Here is a 27,328-nt window from a genome sequence, read left to right as displayed (position 1 = left end):
AACTGCAGCTTCAAAGGAAGGTCAACAGTCACACCAGAGCGAAAGTATCTTCAACAGGAGCAGTGAAATGCTTCACACGTACATAGTAATACCAAACACAAGACTACAAGAGCCTACCAAAGACCGTCTGAGAGAAAAGACTGTCATGACTGTTGGGCATAGTGTCGCTTTTTATTTTTATGGCACACTTTTTACAAAGGTCACCCATTTTTATTTACAAAAATACAAAGTCAGGACCCCCACCACTTTTAGCTTTTTCGGTAAATTCCATAAACGAGGACAGGATTTAAGTTGCTCGAGAAGTCTAGCCAAGAATTTGCTCACCAATACCTTCACATTCTAGGTTAGAGACCATTGCATTCAAAATCAAGTCAGATTCGCTGAAGCATGACACCGTGTAAAGCAATGGAAGTTGAAAAGTAAACACAGCCGATCAAGACAGGCAATCACATCAAAAATGTTGCTAAAATTACACCACTGTCCGACCGAGAACCCATAACAAAGCACTCTAGCATGGAATGCATAACTATTGTGTGCAAATTCTCGAGTAAGACTAAAGTCTAGCAAGTTGCACCCTATTCGGTAATCATACCAAATATTCTTAGAAATAATATTCAAAGGTAAAACAGCCTACATGAAATAATAGTTTTTCCTATGCATGTCCAAAGTCACCCCGGTTTATGGAACCCAAAATGAAAGAACATCTCCTCTTATCCAACAATCGGTTGTCAAGTCATCATTTATGTTTTTGGTCAAAATGAAGCAAAACAATAAAAATTAAACATCAACCGCGTAGTTGAGCTGGTAAAAGCGATACTAAATTGCCATAATCATGATAGCTAGCGGGGACCCGCGCGAAGCTATAATCAAATTAAGTATTTTTTGGCCAAACTGGAACATATGCATGCGCGTTGCGTCCATGCAGTGTACTAAGCGTGTACGGCACTGTACGCAGTGTAAGGCACGTGTATACTTTCTTCTGTACCGCACTACATTTGTGTGTGTTTATCACGGAGCTACTAGCATTCACAGTGTTCCAGTTTGGCCAAGAAATACTTAATTTGATATTTATAGTATTATTTGGCAGAATTTGCAAATGGGGATATTTAATTGCACGATTGAAACTCACAGCTCCGACCGGGAGTTCAAAGAAGTGCTGTGTCCTCGCGGTTTAATGTAGTGCTGTAATCGATAAGCTTTCTGGGTATCGATATGTCGGGAGGCAAACATCCGACATGTCGATACTATTATCGATACTCACGCAGTTTGAAACACGGATTTGAGTTTACCAATTTTATTATCAGTAAGTTCCAGAAACAAGTTAACAACAAGTGTATTGAAGCCTAACAGCTAAAACTACATGGATCATGCATCAAACAAACGAAAGTGGTATTGCAAATCCGCAATTTTACATGACTTTGGCAACTGAAAATCTAAAGAATTTAGAATTAACGAGTGATTTGAGATAATCTAAGCATGTGTGCCATGTCGTTTGTGTATCGATACTGACATTGAGTGTTTCGACATGTCGGAAGTCTATGTATTTTCCGACTATCGATACTTACGACAATCGATTACAGCACTAGTTTAATGTGCATTCACATCTGTAAAGAAAATAGCCATCGGAACATGGAACAGAGATATCTTTGCTCATCTAGTTCCAATAATTGGAACTCTATGTGTATGTGTCACCGCGTCCCTGCGATTTCATTCACATACATGCATGTGGTCATGTTTTTTGAGGTGGGACCCAATTGCGTCACATCTTGCAATTTGCCAAAAATCAACTCCTTTTTTGTATAAATGATTATATTTCAAAAAGTTTTCACCCAAACTATGTAAAATTATACATTTTTAGAAAGCATATATTGTCAGGATTGCAAATCTGTAAAGTTTGAGTGGATATACAGGGTGTGCCAAAAAATATACAGGGTGATTCCACTGAAAAATACATAAAAAATTACATTTCTTTACCACTCCAATATTTCTACATGGTATATTAAATTTGAAAATAAACTTGATATTTGGAATGAACACAATTAGTGTTTTCATTAAATATAAAGTTTGCACTATATTTGTTAAGCCCATTGTGTAATACAGGGTGTGAAAAAAGTTAAATTTTAAATTGTTTAATTTAATGAAAAATTTCACTAAGTGCCATTAATTTGGAAAATACATTGAAAATAGTTTAAAGAATTGCTATAATATCACATAAATATCCAATTCCCATATAGGGTGTTCCAAAAATCAATATACAGTGAATAATTTGTAACAATGGTACATGTACAATAGGCATATACATGCACAATTAGCCTACATCAATAAACTATTTAACAATAGCCAGAGATCAATATGTCATCAGATTAAATCCTTGACTGTAATAATCTCCTTTGAGAAGATTTATTTTATAGATATTTCAAAGATAAAACAATTTTAAAAGATCTATTTATGACAGATGAAATGCATGCAAAATTTAAAGCCCATTATATTGCATGACACACATTCCACTGCATTAATTAAAAGCTTGTTAAATCCTTAATTACTAAATTTATTAAGATTAACTAGCTAATTATAGAAATAGAAAGTTAAATAATAAAATTAACATCATGCAAATGCATTTTTACTCCTACTGAGGCAACAAAGTGCATAAATTTTAAAATGAACACCAACTTCCCATTGGAATTACACAGAGCTCCTCCGCTTCCGGCTCCACCCCTGACTAATTAACTTAATTAAGCTGTTGAAATTAATTAATTGATTTGTTCAACTGTATTTGTTATTATTTCATTTAATTAATAATTTATCTTCAAAATAAGACCAAAACCATTTCTTCATGATGGATTTTAGCAAAAATATAAGAATAACTAGGCAAATGGTGGTCATAGACCACAAACCTAGCTGGGGCATGTATGTTGGTGTTGTGGAGGTATCTGACCCCTGCAAAATGTTCCAAAAATGTTCCCCTGTCATGAGGTTTGTTGTCACCGAGTTTTGAGTCCTGTACTCCTCACAGATGTCCAGAAAATGCAATTCTAAGATTTGACCCAGATGACCTTTGACCAGACCCCTGCAAGATGTTCCATAATTCACCCCTGGTCATGAGTTGTCACCGAGTTTGAGCCCTGTACCTCTTACAGATGTCCAGATAACGCAATTCTAAGATGTGGCCCCAGAATGATGTCTTTTGAGCTGACCCGTGCAAAATGTTCCAATATGTTCCCCAGGTCATGAGGTTGTCACCGAGATTGAGCCCCGTCCCCCTTACAGATGTCCAGATATTGAAATTCAAGATTTGACCCCAGCTGACCTTTGACCTGCCCCCTGCAAAATGTTCCAACATGTTCCCCTGGTCATGAGGTTGTCGCCGAGATTGAGCCCGTACCCTTACAGATGTCCAGATATTGAAATTCAAGATTTGACCCCAGCTGACCTTTGACCTGATCCATGCAAAATATTCCAAAATGTTACTCTTCTCATCAAGTTTATTGTCACTGAGTTTGAGCTCCGTACCCCTACATATTGCCAGAAAATGCAGCAATTCTAAGATTTGACATGACCCCTGCAAAATGTTCCCCTGGTTGTGAGGTTTGTTGTCACTGAGTTTGAGCCCCATAAATACCCCTTAGGGGGCTATCATTTTCTTTGGAAGGAGGATCCCAAATATACAGGGGTCATAAATTTTCGGAAAGAAAAATAAGGGGGGGGCATAATACTTTTGATGACCAAAATGGAGGGAGTCACAAGATGACCACAGATAGTGTGTTTATTTTATTCAAAACTAGCGGGAGCTAGTAGAGTAAACAGGAGCAGTTAGTAAACGGGAGTGGTTAATAAAGATGTTGAACGGTGATGATAAACATTGTGTCTTGGACTAAAACATGAATAGGAATTATTATTATTACCCAGGTATAATTCTGGTTTACCCTGTGCACCCTGTGTTTTAGGGTTAGGGTTTGGTTAGGGGATGTCATTTTTCTTCGTCGGGGTCGGTGACCGGAGTAAAAATTTTTATGACCCTCCTATCGCGGGCACAATTTTTTTTAGACCCCCCTATCTTGGGTCGAACATTTTATGACCCCTCCCCCCCACCCACTTCCACCTACACAGACTCAAGACAAATTATTCATTGCGGAACAAAGGCGAGGAGCGCATCAAAACTTTAGAGCAAAGAAATTGTGTGGAGTGTGTTAAAATTTAATTGTGTGTGTAAAGAAGGCGCTATATGCATAAAATATTTGCATTATATAATGAAAGATTGTGTGCAAGAATACATGCACAGCGCCTGTGAAAAGTTTGAGTCACCAGCCCTTAATAATTCTATACCCCCTATTTTGGGTGTTGAAAAATTATAACCCCTATAATTGGTCTAAAATTCTATGACCCCCACTCCCCAGTATATTCATGACCCCCTTCCAAAGAAAATGACAACCCCTTATAATTTTAATTTAAATTAGGGTTAGGATTAGGGTTAGGTTTATAAACGGTGAGGATTAGGGTTAGGGTTATAATTGGGGTTGCTTAATTAGGGTTAGGGTTATACTTGTGCGCAGGGTCTACCAGAATTATTCCAATACCCATGAATAGTCCTTGTAACTATCACTAAATAGAATTAAATTAATTAAACTATGATCAGTCTTACCTTGTTAGTACTAGCTAGTATTTCTCATTCAAGATCACCAGATTACAGAAAACAGCAAATGGGTGATAACCATGATAACAATAAAATGTACTGGTACCATTAACTGTACACATTTTATAAACATTTATCATACCACGATGCACTGACCAATTCATCTAACACTGAAACCTTTTGGAAATGCAGTTTTAACTTGTTGTAGGGCATAAGGTTGTGCAATAGAAATGATTTACAATATTACTTGTATACCCTGACCAATTGACCCCTTAAACAGCTCAAATGTTACAGTCCATGACATATATACTACATCAAATGTAATGTGGCACCACATTAGTTCTGCCAAGACGCACAGTATAATACCCAGTGGACTCGGAGGTTCCTGCACTTCTTTTACAGTTTCCAATCTAGACTTTTAAAGGCTTTTATACTATTTTCCCCAACTTCATAAACAAAAACAAAAAGGTAGGGAAAACAAATGAATTCATGTCCCGCATTCATGTAGGCCTCCCGGGGGGGGGCACTCGAATTTGTTTTTGGTAGGGGTGTGCCACCGCCAGTTTCGAACTTGAGGTCTAAGGAACTGATCGGCCAGCCAAAAAGGAGGTCTAGGGAACTGATTGGCCGGTCAAAAGGGGGGGTCTTGGGAACTGATTGACTGGCCAAAAGGGGGTCTTGGGAACTGATCGGCCGCCAAAATCTGAAAAATCTCGGAAACTAAACCCAGGCCAAACCAGGGTTCAATTTTGTTGCGTTTTTGCCACAGATTTTTGAAGGAATCGATTTCACTTTGAATTGTGCATTAAATTATTAATCAGGAAAATCATTAATGCAAAATAGGTCTGGTTTGGCCCATTACGATGGAAACCTCAACAAAGCAAAACAGCATTCAAATCAAAATTACTAGACCCTGTAGACCTACAATCTATGCTATTAGCCTACTGATAATTATAGCAGCATTACAAAAGCCCACCATAAAAACAAACCCACAACAATTATTTTTTTCAGTGCCGAATAGAAAAACATTTAGACTACACTGAACTGTCATGCTTATACCATGAGATGATTGAGTGAAGTGTGCAGAATTTGACAGCCATTCCACTCCCGATTTTACTAGACCAGTAGATCGTAAATTACCTTTTAATTCATTGTTTATGGAGAGCTGCAAGGATGTGTACATAATTATTAAGGTACTTTTCCTCATATTTGGCAATTTTATTCCAAAAAGAGATTTCAAAATCATTTATTTCTAGCTAAATGTTCACCAGCTGGACTCTCGCGATCGGCATTGCTGCAATGTTTATTTATTATCAGTCAACCAGTGTTGCCACTACTAAAGGAGCCCAAAATCCCACCCAAAGTTCACCTTATTCCTTACAATGTGTTTCAATGGGGAAGAAATTAATGGAAAATTCCCTTTGAAGTTTTTGGGCTCGCAAAAGTAGCTTTTGGGTCTGCTTTTGGGCTTGAAATAGTAGGACAGAAAACATGTCTCTCAAGATGCCGATGAGAGCGGAAATTGATGATCTGAGGGTCTATGGAACGGCTAGAAAAATTTTGGGGCTTCAGAGCGGGCAAACAATGAATTCAGAGGGTCTAAGGAACGGCCAGTGGCTCTGAAAAAGGGGGGCGTCGCCGCGGCACATACCCGTATAGCTGGGAAATGTGAGTGCCCCCCCCCCCCCGGGGTAGGCCTATTCCATTTGCAAGCTATTTTTGTGTTATGCATAATCTTAAACCATGTTTAATTTCCTGTAAAATACAAGAACACCAATTGTTAATGTTTTAAACCACACAAATTAGGAACTGGGATTCAAATATAAAACTTAATGCAAGATGTTTTAATCAAACAAAATAAGATACATACTCTAAGATATAAGTATAAAACAAAAACCCTAACATCAGAAGACAAGAAAATCCTCAACAATCATTTACTTAAACAAAACATAGAGCCTGTAAACAAATGCTAGTTAGAGTTTGATATTAACTGCCATGATAATGGCACTGAAAGAATTAAAGTTCCTACTGCAAAGGAAACACATCTGATAGTTTCATATACCGGTACTAACATTGGAATTACTAATCAAGCCAAAAACACATTCATTACAAAGAAAGAGGCCAGAGAACACTTTCATTAATACAAAGAAAGAGGTCGGACATAACCATACAGAAATAAATGCTAAACATTTTAAAGCCTGGCTCATTAATCCCCTGTTTCCAAACATACCACCAAAGTCTGTAAAATACGAGTGCAAAATCAAAATCAAAAGATAAGCCAGAGCCTAATACTAGTACTTTTAATAGTAAACATAATATTAAACCCATAAATTTATACTACAATTACTGTTAAGGAGTGCCTTTAACACACCTGCATGGTTCATATCAAAAATCAAATTTCTATTAAAAAAACCTATATAAATATGCCATTACTGCTTCTCATATTCTGTCAGTTTCAATACATATTGAACCAACAAACTCTGTGCAGTATCCATACCTTCAGCATCACTCACAGGGGATGAGATTTCAAACCCCAGTAACTAAATTTCCACTGAATCTACCCATGCTCTTCCACACTCAAATCAACCCATGTCACAAAAACGAGGCTACAACCACAAACTACAACAATACTAAAATTGAAACACATATCACCAACTAGGTAATTAGCTCGCAAAACTCTTGTCACCATGTCAATCCCTCAATAATACTATAGTAAACACCTATCACAATCACCAACATGCTGCAACAACCTTTCAATTCCAACTAACTGCATCCAAAATCATATTAGCCATCAATCCTCCCACACATACATTCCCTGGGCTTGCAGAAACAACAGGTCATTAATTACTTTTTCAACTAATTAAGTGCCTTAGGTTAAATAACAAATTACAGTAACAAACTAACAAACACATTCATTCCTTAAGAAAAACAATGATTCAAAAAGGCCAAACCATAGAGCTTCACTAGTCAAATAATTCTTACATAGCATCAAGTCAGGGTTTCATACTCAAAGGGTAACAAAAAAACATGTGCAATTTCACTTAGTTGCCAGCGGAAGAAAACGGGAAGATTACAGTGGTTTGTTGCCAGCGGAAGAACCCGAACGATTACAATACCTAGCTGGGGGGTGTAACCCCCCCAGCTAGGTAAGAAGAGAAAATATTTTGGAAAATGTGACAGCTCCACCTTTTTTGGGTGCCCACCTCAAAAAACATGACCATGTACATATTATAAATGATTTCATTTGAACAAAACCAAAATGTAACTCACGATTGACGGTTTCGCCTATCATGGTCGGTAGGCATCATCAGAATGATGGTTGTTGATCCTTACTTCCGGTTGGACGAATCCCAGCCGACGAGGGTGTTTTATCAGCCAGGAGAGGATCATACACGTGACTAAGGAAGTGGGCCCCCTCGTCTCTGTTCATAACGTTCGGGCCTCTTCTCCTGATCCAAATGGATTCTTTGATTCTTCTTGTATTTGCATCGCACTCTTTGCACAAGATCTTAGCATTGTCCCAATTGATGACATGGTTTTGCTGCACCGCATGGTCCGCAATGGCGGACTTAGACTGTTCACTCGCTGATTGCTTGCGTGATTGTCGGGTATAGTTGGTTTTTGTTTTTGACACCCTAGCCGTTTCTTTTTGGTGCTCATTCAGTCTAGTTTCAAATTTGCGGCCCGTCTCCCCCACGTAGGAGTGTTTACAGTTAGTGCATGGGATCTCATATACGCAGTCGGTGGTACTGAGTGGGTCAACTTTGTCTTTAGGATGCACTAGCATTTCACGGAGAGTGGTGTTCGGTTTCATGGCTGTCGCTATACCATGCTTTCTGAAGATTCGATTGGCTTTCTCTGCGAGTCCCTCTACGTACGGGATCACGACATTTGTCTGATTTGCACTGTCTTTCTTGGTGTTAGACTTGCTCTGACTCTGTTTTTTCACCATTTTATCTTTGACTTGTTTGAAAGTCCAACCAGGGTAGCCACAGCGCCCGAGCGCCTGCTTGATCTTATCTTCTTCCTGCTTCTTATCCTCCTCTTCCGTAACTATGCTATTCATTCTATCAAGGAGCGTGCAGACAACACCCAGTTTATGATGGATGGGGTGGTGGGACTCAAAGTTAAGGTACTGGTCGGTGTGGGTGACCTTCCTGTATACTAACAACTTAACCGAGCCATCCGCTTTCCGAACAATTAAAGTGTCCAAAAATGGAATTGTGCCTTCATGTTCTTTCTCATAAGTGAACTTTATGCTTCCTGTGGGGTCGCTTTGATTGAGGTGGTCGGTGAGATTGTCTACCTCGTCTTTTTTAACAATCTCTAATATGTCATCAACATATCTCTTCCAAAGGGTAGGTCTATAATCCAATGGCGCCGATGCCAGTGCTTGTTGCTCAAGAAATTCTAAATAAAGGTTAGCCACCACATAGCTGCACCGAACCGCTGTTTGTATATCTTTCCGCGGAACAAGAAATATGTCGTGATGAGCACAAAGCGTAATAATTCTATCACATCGGTAGCCGTAAGCAGAGTTCTATTTTTGAGAGTCTTATCATCCTCAAGCCGAGATTTAATCCCTTCCAGCGATTTATCTATGAGTGTGTTCGTAAATAACGAGACAACATCATGGGAGTTAAAAATCTCCCCCTCTTCGATAAACACTTCCGCCATACTTTCCGCTACATGGATCGAATCCATGGGTTCCTACAGTCACCCATGGAAAACAGGGTACTGAAAAGTAGTACACCATGTCCATATGGGCAAAGGGATGGTTTGTTTACATGGCAATCATTCCTTCAGAATAGGCAATACAGCTATACAGATTCCAAACATATAAAACTTACCTCATATCAGTTTTAGTTGCCCCTAATAACTCCAAATTGACATGACAATTAATTCTATTTGCTCAATTTCATACCAAAATCAAGGAAAACATGGTTTTGTTATTGCAAAATAACAAGAAAATCAGAAAGGTTATATCTGGTCATTTGCAGTAGGCCACTTCAGGTAATCAATATTGGTACTTGAATTGCATAACTCAGTAACTATCTGCTCATTGTAAGAGTGATAGTGTTGTAAACTTGATTGCATAACATTAAGATTGCCAACTGACATCCTTTGTATTTGAGTTGTCTGTTGATGGTATTAGAACTGCCATGGATGTAAACATTACACAAAATGTCAACAAAACATGCTACTGCAGAACTCTATGCCTGTATGTGTGTGTCTGAGGGCCGATCTGAGGGCTGATGACACACATTCGATGGGTTTAACTTTCCGCAAGGTGCTTAATAGAATTACGAACATGGTGTTCTGTACCTCCTACAAGGGGACCTAAAATGTCTGCTAGTGCTCGAGATGTCTGGTAACCTATAGTGCCAGTGTAATGTAATCCACGATCGGACGGACCTTATTGCCTGGCTTATGAATTTTCGGGTTCCGTAAATTCTAGGTGCGTTTTTCAGCTGTCGGATAGAGGAGCTCATATTGTGATCTTGTAATTTTTTCCTCTTTCTTTAGGGGCCCACTTCCTTAGTCACGTGTATGATCCTCTCCTGGCTGATAAAACACCCTCGTCGGCCGGGATTCGTCCAACCGGAAGTAAGGATCAACAACCATCATTCTGATGATGCCTACCGACCATGATAGGCGTAAACCGTCAATCGTGAGTTACATTTTGGTTTTGTTCAAATGAAATCATTTATAATGTTTACCAACAAACCTGATGAATCTATTTAGTGATGCATGTACATAGTCGTGGAGTGGACTTTTCGCTGCTCATATCGCTCAAAAATCATCTTTTTAAATATTTCTTTGGACAAAAGCTGATGCATAGAATAGCAATCACAGATGACATACATTGTACATCAGTGACACAGGTTTCGAAAGTCAGTATTTTACCAGATATACTAATGCAAACTTGCCAAAATAAAACCCTGGAGGCACCCTACGGGAGTACCTACAACTTGAGAACAACTTGTGACGTCAGCCCGACCAAGAAAATATCTCTACAAACATGATAGTTCGCAACACAAACTTAAATAACTGGCAAAACAGACACATCATTTATCGGTATGACATTTTCGTATTGGTGCTGCCCTATCTAAGTTTGCACTGAAGTGCCATCTCAGTTTTGGTGCGCCGATGTGGATCATGTGTTAATGAATTTTTATTTATTCTGGATAAATAATGGGGTATTAATTACAATTACAAGCATAAGAGTTTAGACAAGACATGAAGAAGTAGGCCTACTAGAAGCTGTGTAATTAATATTATGACAAACATGCAACTATTTTAGCTACATGAGCCTTGTATTTTTTAGTGCAACGTTGCACTAGCTTTTTGTATACACTTCATCCCATACCGTTGATGCAGAGGTTACATCTTGCTCTTGTGCAGTGCTGGTGGTGTTTATGCCAGCTCTGGATTTTTCATTCATTAATTCACCTCACAGTTTTCCATTATAGTATTCAACTTTACTACCTGGATCCTCAAGTTTCCTTCCACCCTTGAGGAAATATTTTCATCCTTCCAGCATCCAACTTTGGCAGTTTTTTGGCTCGATCTTTGCCAGAAAATTTTATCAGACCAAGATGGCCGCATGACTTCAGAATTCTGCACCCATTACCTATGGTTGTACACAGCTACCACAATGGTCATGCCACGCCCATTGCATGGACAAGAAATTGGACTTCATGTTCTCTCATGCTATGTTGTATTTCATCTCTTCAAAACATGGTGAGATTGTTCCTATTGTTCTGCATCAATTCTGCCTTCAATTTGCAAATAATTCTATAAGCTTAACTATCCGACTTTGGCTGCTTACTTGCTGGTACTAGTGGTAGTACTACTGTTACTGAACAATGCAGTCATACCAGTTCACCCTCTACTTAGTTATAATAACTCTGAGTGTTCTTCAAATCTCCCACAGGCCGATCAATTTGACCAATGGCCGCACAGATGATATTAGTGCTTCAATCAATCACAAAGTACTACGGAGGCAAGCTGACCTTCCCAACATATTTGTGTTCTGGTTGGAGATCCACATCCAGCATCAGAAGCCGTTAATTCTGGGCTCCTTTTATCGTCCACCAAAATCTCCTGTTTCCAATCTTGAACAACTTGCAAACTCTCTGTCCGATATCCAATCTAAATTCAAGGACTTAATCATCGTGTTGCTGGTGACATAAATTTAGCCGATATCGATTGGATCGACCGAGTGGTAAAACCTTATGCCATAGAACCTTCAAAATGTGCTTTTCTCCTTGATATGTGCAATGAATTTTTTATGGACCAAATGGTAAAGGAACCAACACGCATTTCGTGTGCCACCAAAAACATCCTTGATCTCGTTCTCACCACCCATCCCGCATTCATTGAGCAGTGTAAGGTGTATTCCGGGATCAGTGACCATGAGTTAGTCTGTTTCACATTGAACACTAAGCCAAAGCTGAACAGGAAAATTCCCGCAAAGTGTTCATGTTTGATAAAGCCGACATTAACAACCTGAAAGCTGACATGCTTAATTTTCAGCAAGTGTTCCTATCTAGCGACCCTAACTCAAGATCCGTGGAGTCAAATTGGGACATGTTTACTTCCAAAATTCTTGAGCTTATGGAGAATCATATCCCATCCAAGATGTCTGCTACCCGTCATACAAACCCTTGGATCACTAAAGGGGGTGCGGAAGATGAGCAGAAAAAACAGCGCCTCTACAATAAGGCTATAATGACTCAAAAACAATCTGATTGGGAAGCATACAAGGATTACAGGAAGTTGACCCAAAAGAAAGTCCGTCAGAACTATTGGTCCTTCCAAAATAACATGCTCAATAATCCAGAGGATAAATCTAACAAGGCTTTCTGGAGATTTATCAAGTCCAAGAAGCAAGATTCTACTGGCGTTTCTTCTCTCAAGCAAGGCTCCAAGGTCATATTCGACAGCAAGGGAAAGCAAACACCTTCAACAACCAGTTCAGGTCAGTTTTTACAACTGAGGAAACATCTAACTTGCCTAAGATGACTGGCTCTGCTTACCCATCTATCAACAACATTGTCGTCTCAACCGAAGGGGTGTTAAAGCTGCTCAAGTCCTTACAGGTCAAGAAAGCGACTGGGCCTGATCTTATCCCTGCCCGTGTTTTGAAGGAATTGGCTGTTGAAACTGCTCCAGTATTAACTGCTATATTCCAACAGTCATTAGACACTGGTACTGTACCCAATGCTTGGAGAATAGCCAACATATCTCCCATATACAAGAAAGGGGACAGGAGTACAGCTTCTAACTACCGCCCTGTTTCAATCACGAGCATATGTAGCAAGCTAATTGAACACATTATCTTCAGTCAGGTGATGGACCACTATGACACCTTCAACATCCTTACAGACGCCCAGCACGGGTTCCGCCCAGGCCGCTCCTGTGAGTCCCAGCTTCTGATAACCACACACGATCTAGCCAGTGCCCTCAACAATAAAGGCCAAGTTGACGCCATTGTGTTGGATTTTTCCAATGCGTTCGACCGCGTTCCCCACCAGCGCCTCCTCCTGAAACTACAACATTACGGAGTTCGAGGTTCATTACTCGCTTGGGTAGACAACTTCTTAACACAACGCACATAGCGAGTCGTCATCGATGGCCAGGCATCGGAATGGGTCCCGTCACCTCAGGAGTGCCCCAGGGCACAGTGCTTGGTCCTCTGCTGTTCTTATCATTCATAAATGACCTTCCATCAGGCATTACTTCAAATATCCGACTCTTCGCAGACGACTGCCTCTTGTACAGACCTATCAACAATTCAGAAGACACACTAGCATTGCAAAAAGATCTTGACATGCTTCACCAGTGGACATCTATTTGGCAAATGAAATTTAACACTGACAAATGTCATTCTATGAGATTCACCCTACGTCGCAATATTATTGACGGCCGATATCATTTAGGGAATAGTGCTCTGACATCTGTTGACGACTATCCATATCTTGGCTTGACATTCACCTCCAATCTGTCATGGTCCAAACACATCAGCGGTGTGACAGCTCGTGCAAATAAAATCCTGGGGCTCATCCAAGAGAAATCTGAGAGGTTGCTCTCGCAAGTTGAAGGAACAAGCCTACATGTCGCTGGTCCGACCACATCTTGAATACACATGTCCAGTCTGGTCTCCATACCATCAAAAAGACATCAATAAAATTGAAAACATACAGAGGCAGGCTGCAAGATTCGTCCTCCACCGATACAGGCGGCAAGACAGTGTTTCATCAATGCTTCAAGAATTACAATGGGTCTCCCTCGAGCAAAGGCGAAAAACATCCAGTCTCATCCTCATGTACAAGATATGTAACAACCTTGTGGCAGTCAACCCAGTTCTCTACATGACTCCAATGCTTCCATCCTCTACAAGAGCCTACCATCCCAGTAAATTCAATCCACTACCAGCCCGTATCCAGCTCTTCAAAGCTTCGTTTTTCCCGCGTACAGTCGCCTGGTGGAATTCTCTACCCGTGCGCACCTTGTCTTCTCCAACTTACGAGGTGTTCAGGGGAGCAGTTACTGGTTCAATGTAATTCCAGGTCCATTTTTACTCGCACTTTGTATATATCGGCACCTTCATTACCTGCACTGCACGGGAGCACCAAGTTTTCTTCCTTGGCACTACATCCAAACTTATGGACCTTGCCAAGTATTTACGTAGAGGTAGAGGTAGAGGGGAGCTACTACGGTATGGGTTCCTCGTACTACAAACATGACAAATGCAAATTTGCACATTTGTCATGTTTGTAATCATTCATGCATTTTTCACAACAAAATATAATATGAAAACACAGGTAAGCAATGGATGAATATATAGATAGGTCAAACAGGATGTCAATTTATTGTCAATATCAATATTTTGCATGCATACAATTACTACTGCATGCAGTTTATACAACTACAAGTTACAAGTCCGAGACCTCGCTTCATTGTTGGGAATGGGAGTATCGGATACAGAACCAGAACCCGAAATGAAAGAACGTCTTAACCAACAATCGGTTGTCAAGTTATCAAACTATAAGGTATGTTATCAGTAAGCTTATAGCAGTCTACTATATGTTTTGCATAGTAAACATTAATTCATAAATGGCAAGTGAGTCGCATTGCATGCATGCATGTTTTGTAAAAAGATCGTGTTTACTCGTGTACTTACAAGACGATAATAACAAGGAAACTCCGCGACATGTCTCACAGCCCTCCATATCCGACTTACTAACAATACAAAGTATCGAGGAGCTTTCAAATTATGACAAATTATCCATCATTACACAAAGAGAATGACGGCTAGTCCAAAGACGAAGTTCCGGAGTCTGCACAGATTTCCATACATACCCCGCCATTTTGTTTTCCTCAGCAGAAATGGCGCAGGAATTGTGGGAAATTCACACGCCGACACTTTCAATAGAGGGCGCGAGCATACTTTTTTTTTCTTGCCAGCTGCTTGCCAGTTGCCAGTCATACTGGGTATTTAGGCCTACTTTTTTATATTTCGGTGTTTCACACAAAAACTTGATTTTGAACTATTTGGTTTCCCAGGCGGCTCCTTCCTCCCTCTCTCTCTCTCTCTCTCTCTCTCTCAGTATCGCTCTCAAGCTGAACTCCAGTTGAAAAACACAGGGCAACTAGGATTTGACTGACAAGTGCCCCATACTAAAAGTCCAGTCATTTGACTACCTGTCCAAAATGACCTCAGACCTGGCCCTCCAGCTCCATGCACTCATTAGCCCCTCTGGGCCAGGTGGCAGTTCAAATAGCTATTGTCCCGGGAAGGCACTTAACAGCTAACATAAATGACCATACAGGTCAGACCCCAGAAAGACCCCCGGGGAAAGACGTACCTTACTATAGGCCTACGCCGCTCCGAAAGACCTGAATTTTAAAAAAACCTTGATTTTTGATATTCATAACTAAAAGACTGGGCCGATAATTTAGGTATTATCTTCTCAGAAAAGATCCCTAAGCTCAAGGCCTCATATTTCAGAAAAATTTCCAGTATCTTCAGCTTCCAAAGACTGCCCAAAATGGATGATAGGCCTATTTGTGTCTGCCATGTTCACCCTCTCAAAAGTGATACACCCTAGCCCTGCAGTAGGGCCTAACTTAAATATTTTAAAATTACCATGTGGATAAGTTTGACCTCCACTACGTATGAAAAACATGAAGAAACATGAAATAATATAACACAACTGACCTGTCAGTTGATCACCACCAGTTCACCACATTATCAGATGAATTATTTATGCCATTGTCACCCACACTGGCACGAATATGACAGTTTGTATTCATTTGGTATTCATCAGTATGTGGAATTCAGAAATCACAGGGCAATCAAAGTTGATGTTGAGGAATGAGTTTCCCGTCGTCACCCACATGCGTTACGCTTTACATGCCGCATCAGAATATCATTTTCCAGAAATAATTCATATTTTACCATTTTATTTATACGAATTTGGAATATTTCAGTCTTTTTTCTACATTTGACATCTCATCTCCTGTTGAGGTCAATATTCTAAATAAGCTATAGAGTATAACTGACCTTTTTTTTTTTTTTTTTTTTTTTTTTTTTTTTTTTTTTTTTATTATATCTGGTGTGCACCTGTTAGGTTGCCCCAAACACTCTCTCTGCAATATACACTTGATTTGCTAGCTTTTAGCTTATCAACCATTTTGGGCTGTATAGGGATCTTCAAAGCTAACATCAGTGACGCTACTGGACAATTTTGGAAGGATTCTGAACACTCTGTGAAAGCAGGGAAGTGATTTTATATTTTTCAGTATTATTTCATTTTGGTCCATGGCATCCATAAGTATAGCAGTCTTGATCACTCTAGTGTGGATAATTGGATTCACATCAACGATTGTGTTTTCAACACCTCCAGCTATTGATGTGCAAATCAGTTATCTCTCAACAATGGGATACAATAGAGCTGAACTCTTGAGCTACAATGATGGGACTGGTAGACTTTCCCAAGACATTTGGAAAACAGTACTGTCACTTGGCATAAACGCTAAGACACCTACACATAGGGGTAGTAAAGGAACTAAAAGGAAAAGCATTAAACCACCACCACTAGCTCGAGATACTCTAGCTAAAATACAGGTTTACATTTACTATCTTCCATTATCTTGCTGTATTTCAGCTAGAGCTCCAAACGACAAGCTTCCGGGTATTTTTGGAGAACAATACTGTTACGTAAGATGAAGAAGAAACCCGCCTCGGAGCCCGCCCTACTCATTATTTCATTGTACTTATTGCAATTTGCCTGCACACATTACGTAATCAACACAAAGCTTTTGTGAGGATTAGTGAGTGGATAAGAAATTGACAGTGGAGGATACTGAAGGACACGCCGATTGTTAGTTGTCAATCATGAATTGCCATAGCGTATTAATATTTTACTGCATGGCATTCCCCAAACACCAAGACAAATTATGCCGTATTTTTCCAAAGATCACCTCATATAAAGTAAGCTGAATGCGATCTGTACTTTTGTAACATTCCGATCGCTTTTGATCACCTATTATCGGCGAATTTGCTTGAAAACACGTGAGTTCATGTTGTGTAAACATAATTAGCATAGACACAAATGAAATTACGATGCAATACAATGCAATTTGAATGCGCAGCAGATCTATAGAAATAACGTTGCCCGGTTTTATGCAGAATTAGACCCTGTCTGACCACCACAGACTGTGAACACTGGTTTACCTTCATCTGAGTCTAATATCAACTTCTCATTTGAATGCTCAATCTATAAGGAACAAAGTTTCTAGGTGTACTGATTATGTGCTTGAGAAAGACATTGATTGCCTTGCTATCACAGAGACTTGGTTATGTATTTCAGATCCAGTGGTCATTGCAGACCTCACATTACCGGGTTACAATTTCATTAGTGTACCCCGTGGTAGTGTTACATATGGTGGAGGTAGGCATCCTCTTCAAAGAAGATTTGAATCTCCATTTGGTAGACACTGGCCTTAATTACAAAACATTTGAGCATGCATGTTTCACAAATATATGCAAAGGCGTTTACTACTATGTAATCTACAGACCGTATCCCTCAAAAGAAAATGGATTAAAAACATCTGAATTTCTTATAGAATTTGACAGCTTCTGCGATTTCATCAACACACTTGGAAGAAATACTGTGCTGGTTGGTGATTTCAATGTCCATTGTGAGATCCCCTCCCATAGTGATGTATCCCACTTCTTATCAACCTTGGACTGTGTTGGTTTCTATCAACATGTCGTGGGCCCCACTCATATACACGGTGGTACCTTAGACTTAATTATCTCCGCTTAGATGACAATCTTGTCACAAATTGTCAAACTGGTCCACGTCTCTCGGATCATAACATTATTCAGTGCAACATAAAGCAACAGAAACCAAAACTTCAGAAAGTGACAATCTCTTCACGTAAACTTCATAATGTGAATCAAGTATCATTTCAAGATGATATGACTGTAGCTTTTGAACCTTTATCCAAATGTGACAATGTAAATGATGTTGTTAATATGTATGATAAGGTTATTCAATGTACTTTAGATAAACATGCTCCAGTTAAGATATCAATGCGTAAGGTTCGACCACGACAACCATGGTATAACAATGATATTCACTCTGCCCGCCGTATTCGCCGTAAGCACGAGCGAAAGTGGCGCATAAAACAAGGCTTGAAACTGACCATGAGGTGTATGTTGAACAAAGAAAGGTTGTCAATGATATGATTGAAAAATCAAAACAAGAGTATTACAGAAACGAATTTCAATCCGCTGATACTAAAGGTGTTTTCAAAATGGTAAATTAGGCGATGATTTTGCAGACTTTTTCAATGATAAGGTCAAAAAGATCTACCAGTCTTGAAAAGAAACAAGTGAGTGTTGATAGGGAAAGTAAAACATATAAAACATCCCAGTGTATCCTCACTGAGTTTGATCTTGTAAGTGAGGAAGAGATCCTCAAATGCGTTACTAAGTCACCTGCTAAGTCCTGTCTCCTGGACCCTGTACCAGCATGGTTCTTAAAGCAAAATGTTCAAGTGTTCATACCTGTAATAACGGATATTGTCAACAAGTCATTAAGTACTGGTACCTTTCCTGACCCATTGAAACATGCAATCATTTCACCCATAATTAAGAAGCAGTCTCTCAAGGCTGATGAATTAAAGAACTATAGACCTGTCTCTAACATTCCATATATCTCAAAGGTTGTTGAAAAGTGTGCCATTGATAACATTAACAGGCACATTGACAATAATGGTCTTGGTGAGGTTTTACAGTCAGCCTATAAACCAATTCACAGTACGGAGACAGCTTTGTACAAAGTGAAAGATGACATCATGAAATGTATGTGTCAACATCAGGGTGTCTTTCTGGTTCTGCTGGATCTCAGCAGTGCCTTTGATACGGTTAACCATAAAGTGCTGCTTAAGAGACTGGCTGACGAAATTGGGGTTCGTGGTAGAGTATTAAGATGGGTCCAGTCATATTTGTCCTGTAGAACAACTAGGGTGTGCATAAATGGTGTGCTATCTGACCCTCATGACATTGAGTTTGGTTTACCTCAGGGGTCCATTGTAGGACCTTCAATGTTCACAATTTATACTCTTCCTATAGGTAGTATTGTAAGACAGTTTGATGTATTGTATCATATGTATGCCGATGACATACAACTTTATGTTGGCTTTAACCCAAAAGATCATGTTTCCACAGCTTCTTCGCTTCACCGGCTCTCTGAATGCATCAAGTCCATAAAGAACTGGATGAATAACAACATGCTCAAGCTAAACGATGACAAGACAGAGTTTATGGTTATAACATCACCACATCTCAAACACCACATGTATCCTATTTCTTTGCTAGTTGAGGACGTTACAATATCTCCTAGTGACAGTGTTACGCAATCTTGGTGTCATCTTTGACTCACAAATGTCCATGTCTTCACATGTAAAATCTCTCTGCACAAACTTAAACTTCCAACTCCGCAATATTTCAGCGTATCGTAGGTTCCTGGACTATGACACCTGCCATCTCGTCACGCGCGTGCCATTATTCTCTCCAGACTGGATTATTGCAATGGACTCCTTCTTGGATCAGCCAAAACTGACATCCAGAAGTTACAGAGGATCCAGAACTGGGGCGAAAGTTATCTGCCAAGCGTTGAAGCGAGATCATGCCACGCCTTATTTACACCAACTACATTGGCTGCCCGTTGAGGATAGAGTTACCTTCAAGATCTTGGTGCTTGTGTTCAAATGCCTCAATGGGACGGCACCGGACTACTTATCGCAATGTCTTTCTCTTCACATTCCAACCCGTCAAGGTCTCCGTTCAGCAGCAGACACAACTCGCCTCTCTGAACAAAACTCAACTAAGACACTAATATCTTTTGAAAAAAGGACATTCTCTTACACAGCTCCTCCCATCTGGAACAGTCTACCTGTCATCATCAGAGAGTCTACCACATTACCTGCTTTTAAGAAATCATTGAAAACACATTTGTTTCCTGCTTAACTGACTTTGTTTGTCTTATATACATGCCTGTAGTTTCTCATATTTGTAGTTTTATTATGGTTCTTCTTGTTCAGCGCTGCGTTCTTTATGTAGCAGCGCTATATAAGCATTCTGTATGTATGTATCTATGTATGTTTAACATTGGCTTATTATTATAATTATACTTAGTAGTGCTATAGAAAGCCTGATGTATTAAATAATGATTGGTAAAAAAAATGAATGAGTCGCCTCATCATTCGGCAAACAATATGCGATTTGAACTTTCATTATACAATGTTAACATGGTTCATTTTTGGTGACACAAGCATATGCATCGGCCTAGCACGGTAGCACCTTGTCACCTTTATGCCCCAAGCCAGTGGCGTTGTGAGGGGGGAGGGGAGCATGTGCCCTGGGCTCTGCCTTTTACAGGTATGAGACTGCACTTTCCTTTAAAAAAAACGAAATGTGTGTGAAATTGGGCAAAAAGTACCAAAAACAGGCTGAAATTAAATAAAGTTGCGGAAATTTTGACTTAAAAAAAACTGAATTCAGTTTTAAAACCGAAAATTCTCATGCCTGCTTTTAGGGATGCCGAATCACCTCTGGTTAAAAAATGTGTGGGTCAACCATTCAAAATGTTTTATGTAACGATATAATGTGTTGCCATAATTTGCAAATTGCTTCATCCTCTCTTGTCTGTTTACATAATAATTAACCAAATATGGTAGTAAATATAATATAATTTTTATGTGTGTGTCAAAAATTTGTTTGATCTCTTTATTTACATTTAGGCCCCCAAGTTGATCAAGACTCCTAGACAGGGGGTAGCAAGCCAAGCGGGTGGACAGGGTGGACTAAGTCCAGGGACACAAGCAAAAGCGGGTTAGATATAGTGCTGATAAAGGAGATGTTAAAAGGGCCCACACTACTCCTTGTCCATGCCCAGGCTCTTACTATGCCGACATTGCTCAATCACAAGAGAAAGACAAGTAATACAATAGTAATAGCATTGGTTTAATATTGTTGCATATTAAACAATATTTATTTCAGAAAAATATATGTACTTGACTCTAAATTAAGATTCATAATGTTGTCTGCCTTTTTACAACCTCCAAGTTTACTTCTGTACCATACACTTTGTAATTTTGCTCTGAACAAAATATTTCAATCAGTATATGTGATGCGATCAAGCAAAATCAGTCGGAAGTCAGAAATATTAAATTTTCAGTTTCTTATGGGATAGTAAAAAACATTTACAAAGCTGCATTTTACCGAAAACCCCATTGAAATTGAACAACCAGTTCCAAAGACATGAGCGATTTAATTGTTTCCAAAACAAGAACAAAAGGAAATATTTTCTCTGTTTGGCTATATTTCAAAATCAATATTTCCGAGTTCCGACTGATTATGCTTGATCGCATCACATATGTGACCATCCACCACGAAATGCTCGTAAAGTCGGCTCCCTGTCAATTTTGTTTTATTTTGTATTTAGAAAATATATATCATTAGCTTTAAAATGATATATCATTTGACTTCAAACAATATCCAGAACCGGAGATATGGTTTGTTGAACTTTGCTCCTTCAGGAAAAGTGTACCTTATTTAGGTGCTATATTATGTCTCTTTTACCACATTGCTGGTAATAAATATCAAATGATCATAACTGGCGGTCACTTCAAATCATCCTCAAGTCAACAATGTTCAGGAATGTCCTCTCATTGTTAATTGTTGCTTAACCCACCACTTGAACAGGATTTAGACAAAGCAAACAAAGACTAGAGCTAGTTATGAATTCTATATATAGGTAGAAGCTTATTTATCATCGTCAACAATAGGACTAATGACTGGTTTAAAAGGTGTTTGGCTGGCACTAACAAAATGAGAAACATGTAGCACCAACTCGAGCAGTTTGTGGTGGACGGTCACATATTGTCGACAGCCAGTTTATAATGACTTTGGATAACAAGATCATCATCAATCACAAGTATATTTTTTAAATGTTTTCACAACACTTTTCAAACATTGTAATAACATTTTAAACATTTCAAAGATCATTTAACATCTAGTGTTGGGTTACAAAATAATCACTTAGGCTAAATGTTTGGAAACATTTTGTATGAAAACAAATTACCAAAATGTTTCAACATGTTGACAAAATGTTACTGTAAAATATTTTTGGCAACATTTCAACTTGATAGTTGCAAACGTTTCAACATTTGACACTATCAGTATTTAACATTTTCTGAACTTTATAAAACCTGACATTTAAACATTTCCTGACAGTCTTTGCATATCCATTTGAAAATATTATGAAAGCTTTTGAAGTTTGTTGGGTCATGATTCAACAATTTCTTATATGCACCATTTAGTGTACTCTTGTCATATACATAATCTTAACATTAGCATATTATGTGATGCATTTCAGATTCTTTTACATAGTCTGATAACACTATATTTTGTCCTGATAACATGAAGTGAACAGGAAGTTTCCAAGTTTCCAAGTACACAAAAATTCCTAACTACATGCTTGTTTTCACAATACTACCTCAAAATTGTTTTTCACAACATTTAACACATTTGGTTCTCACTGGTTGCACATTGAGATGTATGTTGTTTTTGCACTTTTACAAGTAAACCTATGAGCACTATCGTCCAAATTACTGGTTAAGAACTATTTTGATTGGATACAAAGAGGTGAATATCATGAAGATATGGTAAGAATGGTTAGACACCTGGGGGGGGTTAAGGTTAAAAGTGCCAAGAGACCTAAAAGCTCCATTTTCATTGGTACCTAAGATGATTATATCATGTCGTTATGAATTCGGCAGACGGCCGAATCAAGATTCGGCTTTTGGTAAATTCATTTTACGCATGCATTATTTTTGAATTAGAGAACAAGGGATCTATGCTTTACCTATAGAGGGCAGCATATCGATTTTTTAACGGTTATCGCCGTTGATCGCACTGCGATGCACCGTTAGCTAACCCTGTATCTCGCCCTCTTTTGATTACTTATTATGCTGTTATCATCTGATCTCCGTTAAAAAAATTGATATGCTGCCCTCTATTATGTACATCATTGATCCCTTGTTCTCTAATTCAAATGTTATGCATGCGTAAAATGAATTTACCAAAAGCCGAATCCGGATTTGGCCGTCTGCCGAATTCATAACAATGTCATTAACCAATTAGAAGCACTGTAAGTAGTTCTCATGGGATTGAACAATTAAGAACTTTAGTTACAAGTTAAAAGTTGATGTTTTATCATGTGCAGAGCACAATTGCCATATTCGGTTTATGAGAAAATTGATTAGTGGAACAATATTGTGTTACGTCATGCTCACGGTGTATCCGCATTTAAAATGAAAATGCCTAACATTTTTTTAAAACATTAATTTATCATAATTGTATGTTTCTGTGACCCAAGCATACCTTCACTGGTTGCTATGAAATGAACTAATTTTGGCAGTGCATCTTGATTTCCCCCAGCCTGCTTTTCGACTCTACTCTGTTACATGTTTAACATGCTTACCAATCAAAACCAAAAGCAAGTAGCCTAGACCCCAATACCAAACTTAGCCAGTCCCTACCTGACAATAGATATCTCAAATCAATCTACTAGTCCATTTGGCTTTCTAAAGACTGTAGCGTCCATGTGTGATACACACGATCAAAGGTGTGCATTTGTAGAGAGCGATGCAGCATGAAGTGACTGCCCCCTACATATACATCACCTTTGATCTTCTCTGCTCTGACCTTGTCAGAGATGCACAGCTTTGTGCCTTTTACATTACATTGTAATTCCTATTACATTACATTTTAATTCCTATTACATTACATTGTAATTCTGGTTGAATTACATTAAAATTTCTATTACATATTACAAAGCAAGACAGAAAATCTGAAGACTGAAAAGCCATATCATTAATCCAATTTAATCTGGAATTTATACAAACCGACTCCTAAAGTTTGTTCGGCTTATAATAGGCAATAAAAATGAGACTCATAACATTGTGTATTGATACAGAATGACATGCATGCTGTTGGGTGCAGGCACTTATGCTAGGTGCATATCAGGCCGTTGCAACTCGTATACCAGCGCAATGCAAAAAGGTGGCGACACCGTCGGCTTCCCCGATGTATTACCGCCAGCGCCATTGACAAGTCACGGCCGCTGCCATTAATATTGAATATTGCTACAATTCATTTGTTTATGTTTCTTATATTCTTTCTTTTATAACTATGACCATTTATACGTGTACTTTAAATATTACCTGTCATGACTGTATCCGTTTGTTTGGTAAATTTTCATGAAATATTGATAAATTGAAGAATTTGTAATTAAACCCTGGGCGCCGCCATTTTAGAAAAGTGAAGAAAAATGCTGCTGCCACCACGACAGTACTAAAAGCGACCTAAAAAATATGCGTAGTGCTGTAGAGACTTACGTTAACATGGCGTCACGAATATGCTAATTAAAGAAAAATGCTGCTGCCATCTCGTCCACATGTTGCAAGCGTGCGATCGCTGACCTCACATCGAAGATTGGAGTTGCAATTCCATCGCACTACGTGCTCTATTCTTTATTCCATGTGCATATTGCATAATGCATGACTGGTACGCCTTTGTGGGAATTTACGCAAGCGTATGTTCAGACTTTCTTGACTCGCGCAATAACAAAAACCAAGTAATTTTTGCCTATCATAAGCTAAACAAACTTTGAGAGTTGGGTAGCTACCAGCCATTCATATTATCTGGTTGGCAGTAAGTTCAAAAGTCTTAATTAATCGCTCTCATAATCAAGCAAAAAAAGGTCATGTGGCTCTGAAACTGATGGGACTTCCAGCCTGATTCCATCCCAGAGGATGGTTTGCAAGTGTCCCAACAGGCAACATGGATCTGCACCTCATCTCGCAGCATTCAGCAAGCATGGGTCAACCATGGCTTCCATTGGTTTGTGGGGAAGAAATTGCAATTCTTTTCCAAAACCATGCCATGAAAATACTACAAAAATGTGATACTTTCTCTTTAAATCACACTATTTTGTGGCAATAGAATAGAAATAAAGGGTGTACCATTATCCTTTACACCCAAATAATGTGTCCTCCGCAGTACAAATGTTTAAATAATTATTTAGGTTTTTACTACCTCGGACACATTATTTGAGTGTAACGGATACTGCATTTTAATCATGAAGTTGAGAACAAGTCAGCAAGGCCTGTATCCCTGGGTTCATCATCGAGAACAGAAGGTTTTGGCTTTGACAGTTTGATAATCGGTGGTAAGTCCCTGATGTGTACTTCTCGTCTGAACTCCTGCCCAATGTGTTTCTGCAAAAATAAAGATCAGAAAATTGATATGAATCTAAGGTGACATTAATCTGTGACAGCTATCTAATGATACATATCAACATAATACCAAAGCCAGTAAAAAGGCCACAGCTGTGTGGCTTATTTGAAATAATGTTGTCATAAATGAAATAAAAATCTGACTTTGTACTTACTCCTACAACTCCAGCTACAAGTTTCTTGTAAGCCTCTCTCCTCTTCTTCTCTGACATTGGTTTGTTGGGATCTACATGGAGTATGAATTTCTCATCAAATTGATCTAGTGACTTCTTGTCGCAATTTGGGATCTGAAGCATAATTTGAGCCAAGTCTTGATAATGCGGTCTCTGTAATAAAGAAATGATAATAGTACCACAAACATCAGTATTATTCTCATCTTTGTATACATACTTTTCCTGGAGCCAAAAACAATTATTTCAATTGACTACACCAATCAATATGACATATGCATCTCTAATAAGCTAGCAAGTGGTTTGTGTAAATTCAGGTTTGAGGGCCATTCATTGGTCTGTGGTCCAGAGAAGAAAGATATCTTCATATGTTTTAAATGACAACATGGTTTGCAATTCAGACTTCGGTTGTAAGCCTGCTGATGAACAACTCTACAGCATTTTTCTGGACAAAAATTGACAGGGCGATACAGAGTTGCACCAAAGTATAAACACAAAAGTATACACACACAGCACACAGCCAAGAGAATGGGCCAGATATCAGCAGAACACCTGCCCGGTGTTTAAATTACACGCCTGTAGACAAGCTATTACAGATTGTTTTAATCTGAAGGTACACTACACAAAGCCATTGAAGGATAAGACTTATTCATTAGCATTTTTCAAAAACAGCATTATCATTGTAAGTCAGATGAATGTCATTTCATTCAGTAATATTCAGGCAACAGAACACACTGAAGTCCCATGACACTGAAAAATACTTTGGTCTGAATGTAGTGATTCCTAAGATTTTTCATATATACGAGGGGTATCAAAAACTTTTTGATACCCCCTCAGATAGCAAACCATTACTTCCAGACTTATGAGCCAAAGCAAGTTATTGCTAACCAGGTACTCACCAAAATTTCATAGTGGTGTAAACCTTTGATGACCAATGCAGACTGGATAGCATCGTGTTGACCATGTAACTCTAGACCTCGTAGTATTGCTGTGTAAAGGACTTTGGCTGCTTCACACGATAACCCTGATGAATTGTATAGCTACAGGTGAAAAGAAATTGTTCTGTTTGAGATTTTCAAGGCATTTAATTCTATTGATGCAACAACTTTCATCATAAATCACCATTTGCAGCATTCAATTTTGTTGACCAGCCTGTAACCATCCTAGTAGTACCAAGGGGGCAAACGCCTGTTAATTTATCAGTTGAGGGATCCCAGTTGGGGGTAAGGCTGAATTAGCATTAATTAGGAAGATTCTTTTTGCTCGTGTGTGGAGCGACACATTACCAATTGGACACCAAGTCTCTTCTCTTTTCAACTTACATGATTGAATAATGGTTGACAAAGATTGGCTGCTTTTAGACACGTAGCTGAATCCATCCATGACATGGCTGTATATACACACACTACAATGCTTTGGCACAATGACTGTATGGAGGAGACAAAACAACAAGAATTATGTCACATTTCTAAATAATTTATGGCTCAAACATACATGTTGTCCTATCTGAATTAGCCTAGTACATTTTTAAGATGATACTTTCACTTTTAAAGATGTTACATGTCTACAGTGTTTCAAGTAGCCATGTGACTTCATGAAAATGTGTCATTAGAACTCTTAACTTTCTAAAAAGTTTGAACTGACT

At 38.8% G+C, this 27,328-nt stretch overlaps 3 protein-coding genes across 5 annotated transcripts in view; 1 reads left to right on the top strand and 2 right to left on the bottom strand.

Moving 5' to 3' along the window:
- Window positions 1-15,010, bottom strand: part of LOC140152785 (ubiquitin carboxyl-terminal hydrolase 34-like) — a 101,389-nt gene extending 86,379 nt beyond the window's left edge. Inside the window, 1 exon segment of the mRNA XM_072175277.1 lies at window positions 14,820-15,010. Within this exon segment, the coding sequence (XP_072031378.1) occupies window positions 14,820-14,868 (49 nt within the window). The 5' untranslated portion in view covers window positions 14,869-15,010.
- Window positions 15,011-19,742: 4,732 nt separating this feature from the next.
- LOC140152055 (uncharacterized) lies at window positions 19,743-20,180 on the top strand. Its single transcript, XM_072174354.1, has one exon. The coding sequence runs from the start codon at window positions 19,743-19,745 to the stop codon at window positions 20,178-20,180; it is 438 nt and encodes a 145-aa protein (XP_072030455.1).
- A 4,574-nt stretch (window positions 20,181-24,754) lies between these two features.
- LOC140152782 (exportin-5-like) overlaps window positions 24,755-27,328 on the bottom strand; it is a 35,131-nt gene continuing 32,557 nt past the window's right edge. For all 3 annotated transcript variants that reach the window (XM_072175274.1, XM_072175275.1, XM_072175276.1), the window contains exons 25-28: window positions 27,006-27,110; window positions 26,583-26,723; window positions 25,669-25,839; window positions 24,755-25,495 (exon numbers count right to left, since the gene is read on the bottom strand). In XM_072175274.1, coding sequence (XP_072031375.1) covers window positions 25,355-25,495; window positions 25,669-25,839; window positions 26,583-26,723; window positions 27,006-27,110 — 558 coding nt within the window. In that variant the 3' untranslated portion in view covers window positions 24,755-25,354. The remainder of the gene's footprint in view (window positions 25,496-25,668; window positions 25,840-26,582; window positions 26,724-27,005; window positions 27,111-27,328) is intronic.

The sequence above is a fragment of the Amphiura filiformis genome, chromosome 5, assembly GCF_039555335.1.
Source record: "Amphiura filiformis chromosome 5, Afil_fr2py, whole genome shotgun sequence".
Taxonomy (NCBI): Eukaryota; Metazoa; Echinodermata; class Ophiuroidea; order Amphilepidida; family Amphiuridae; genus Amphiura; species Amphiura filiformis.
This window is presented reverse-complemented; position numbering and strand designations above follow the sequence as displayed.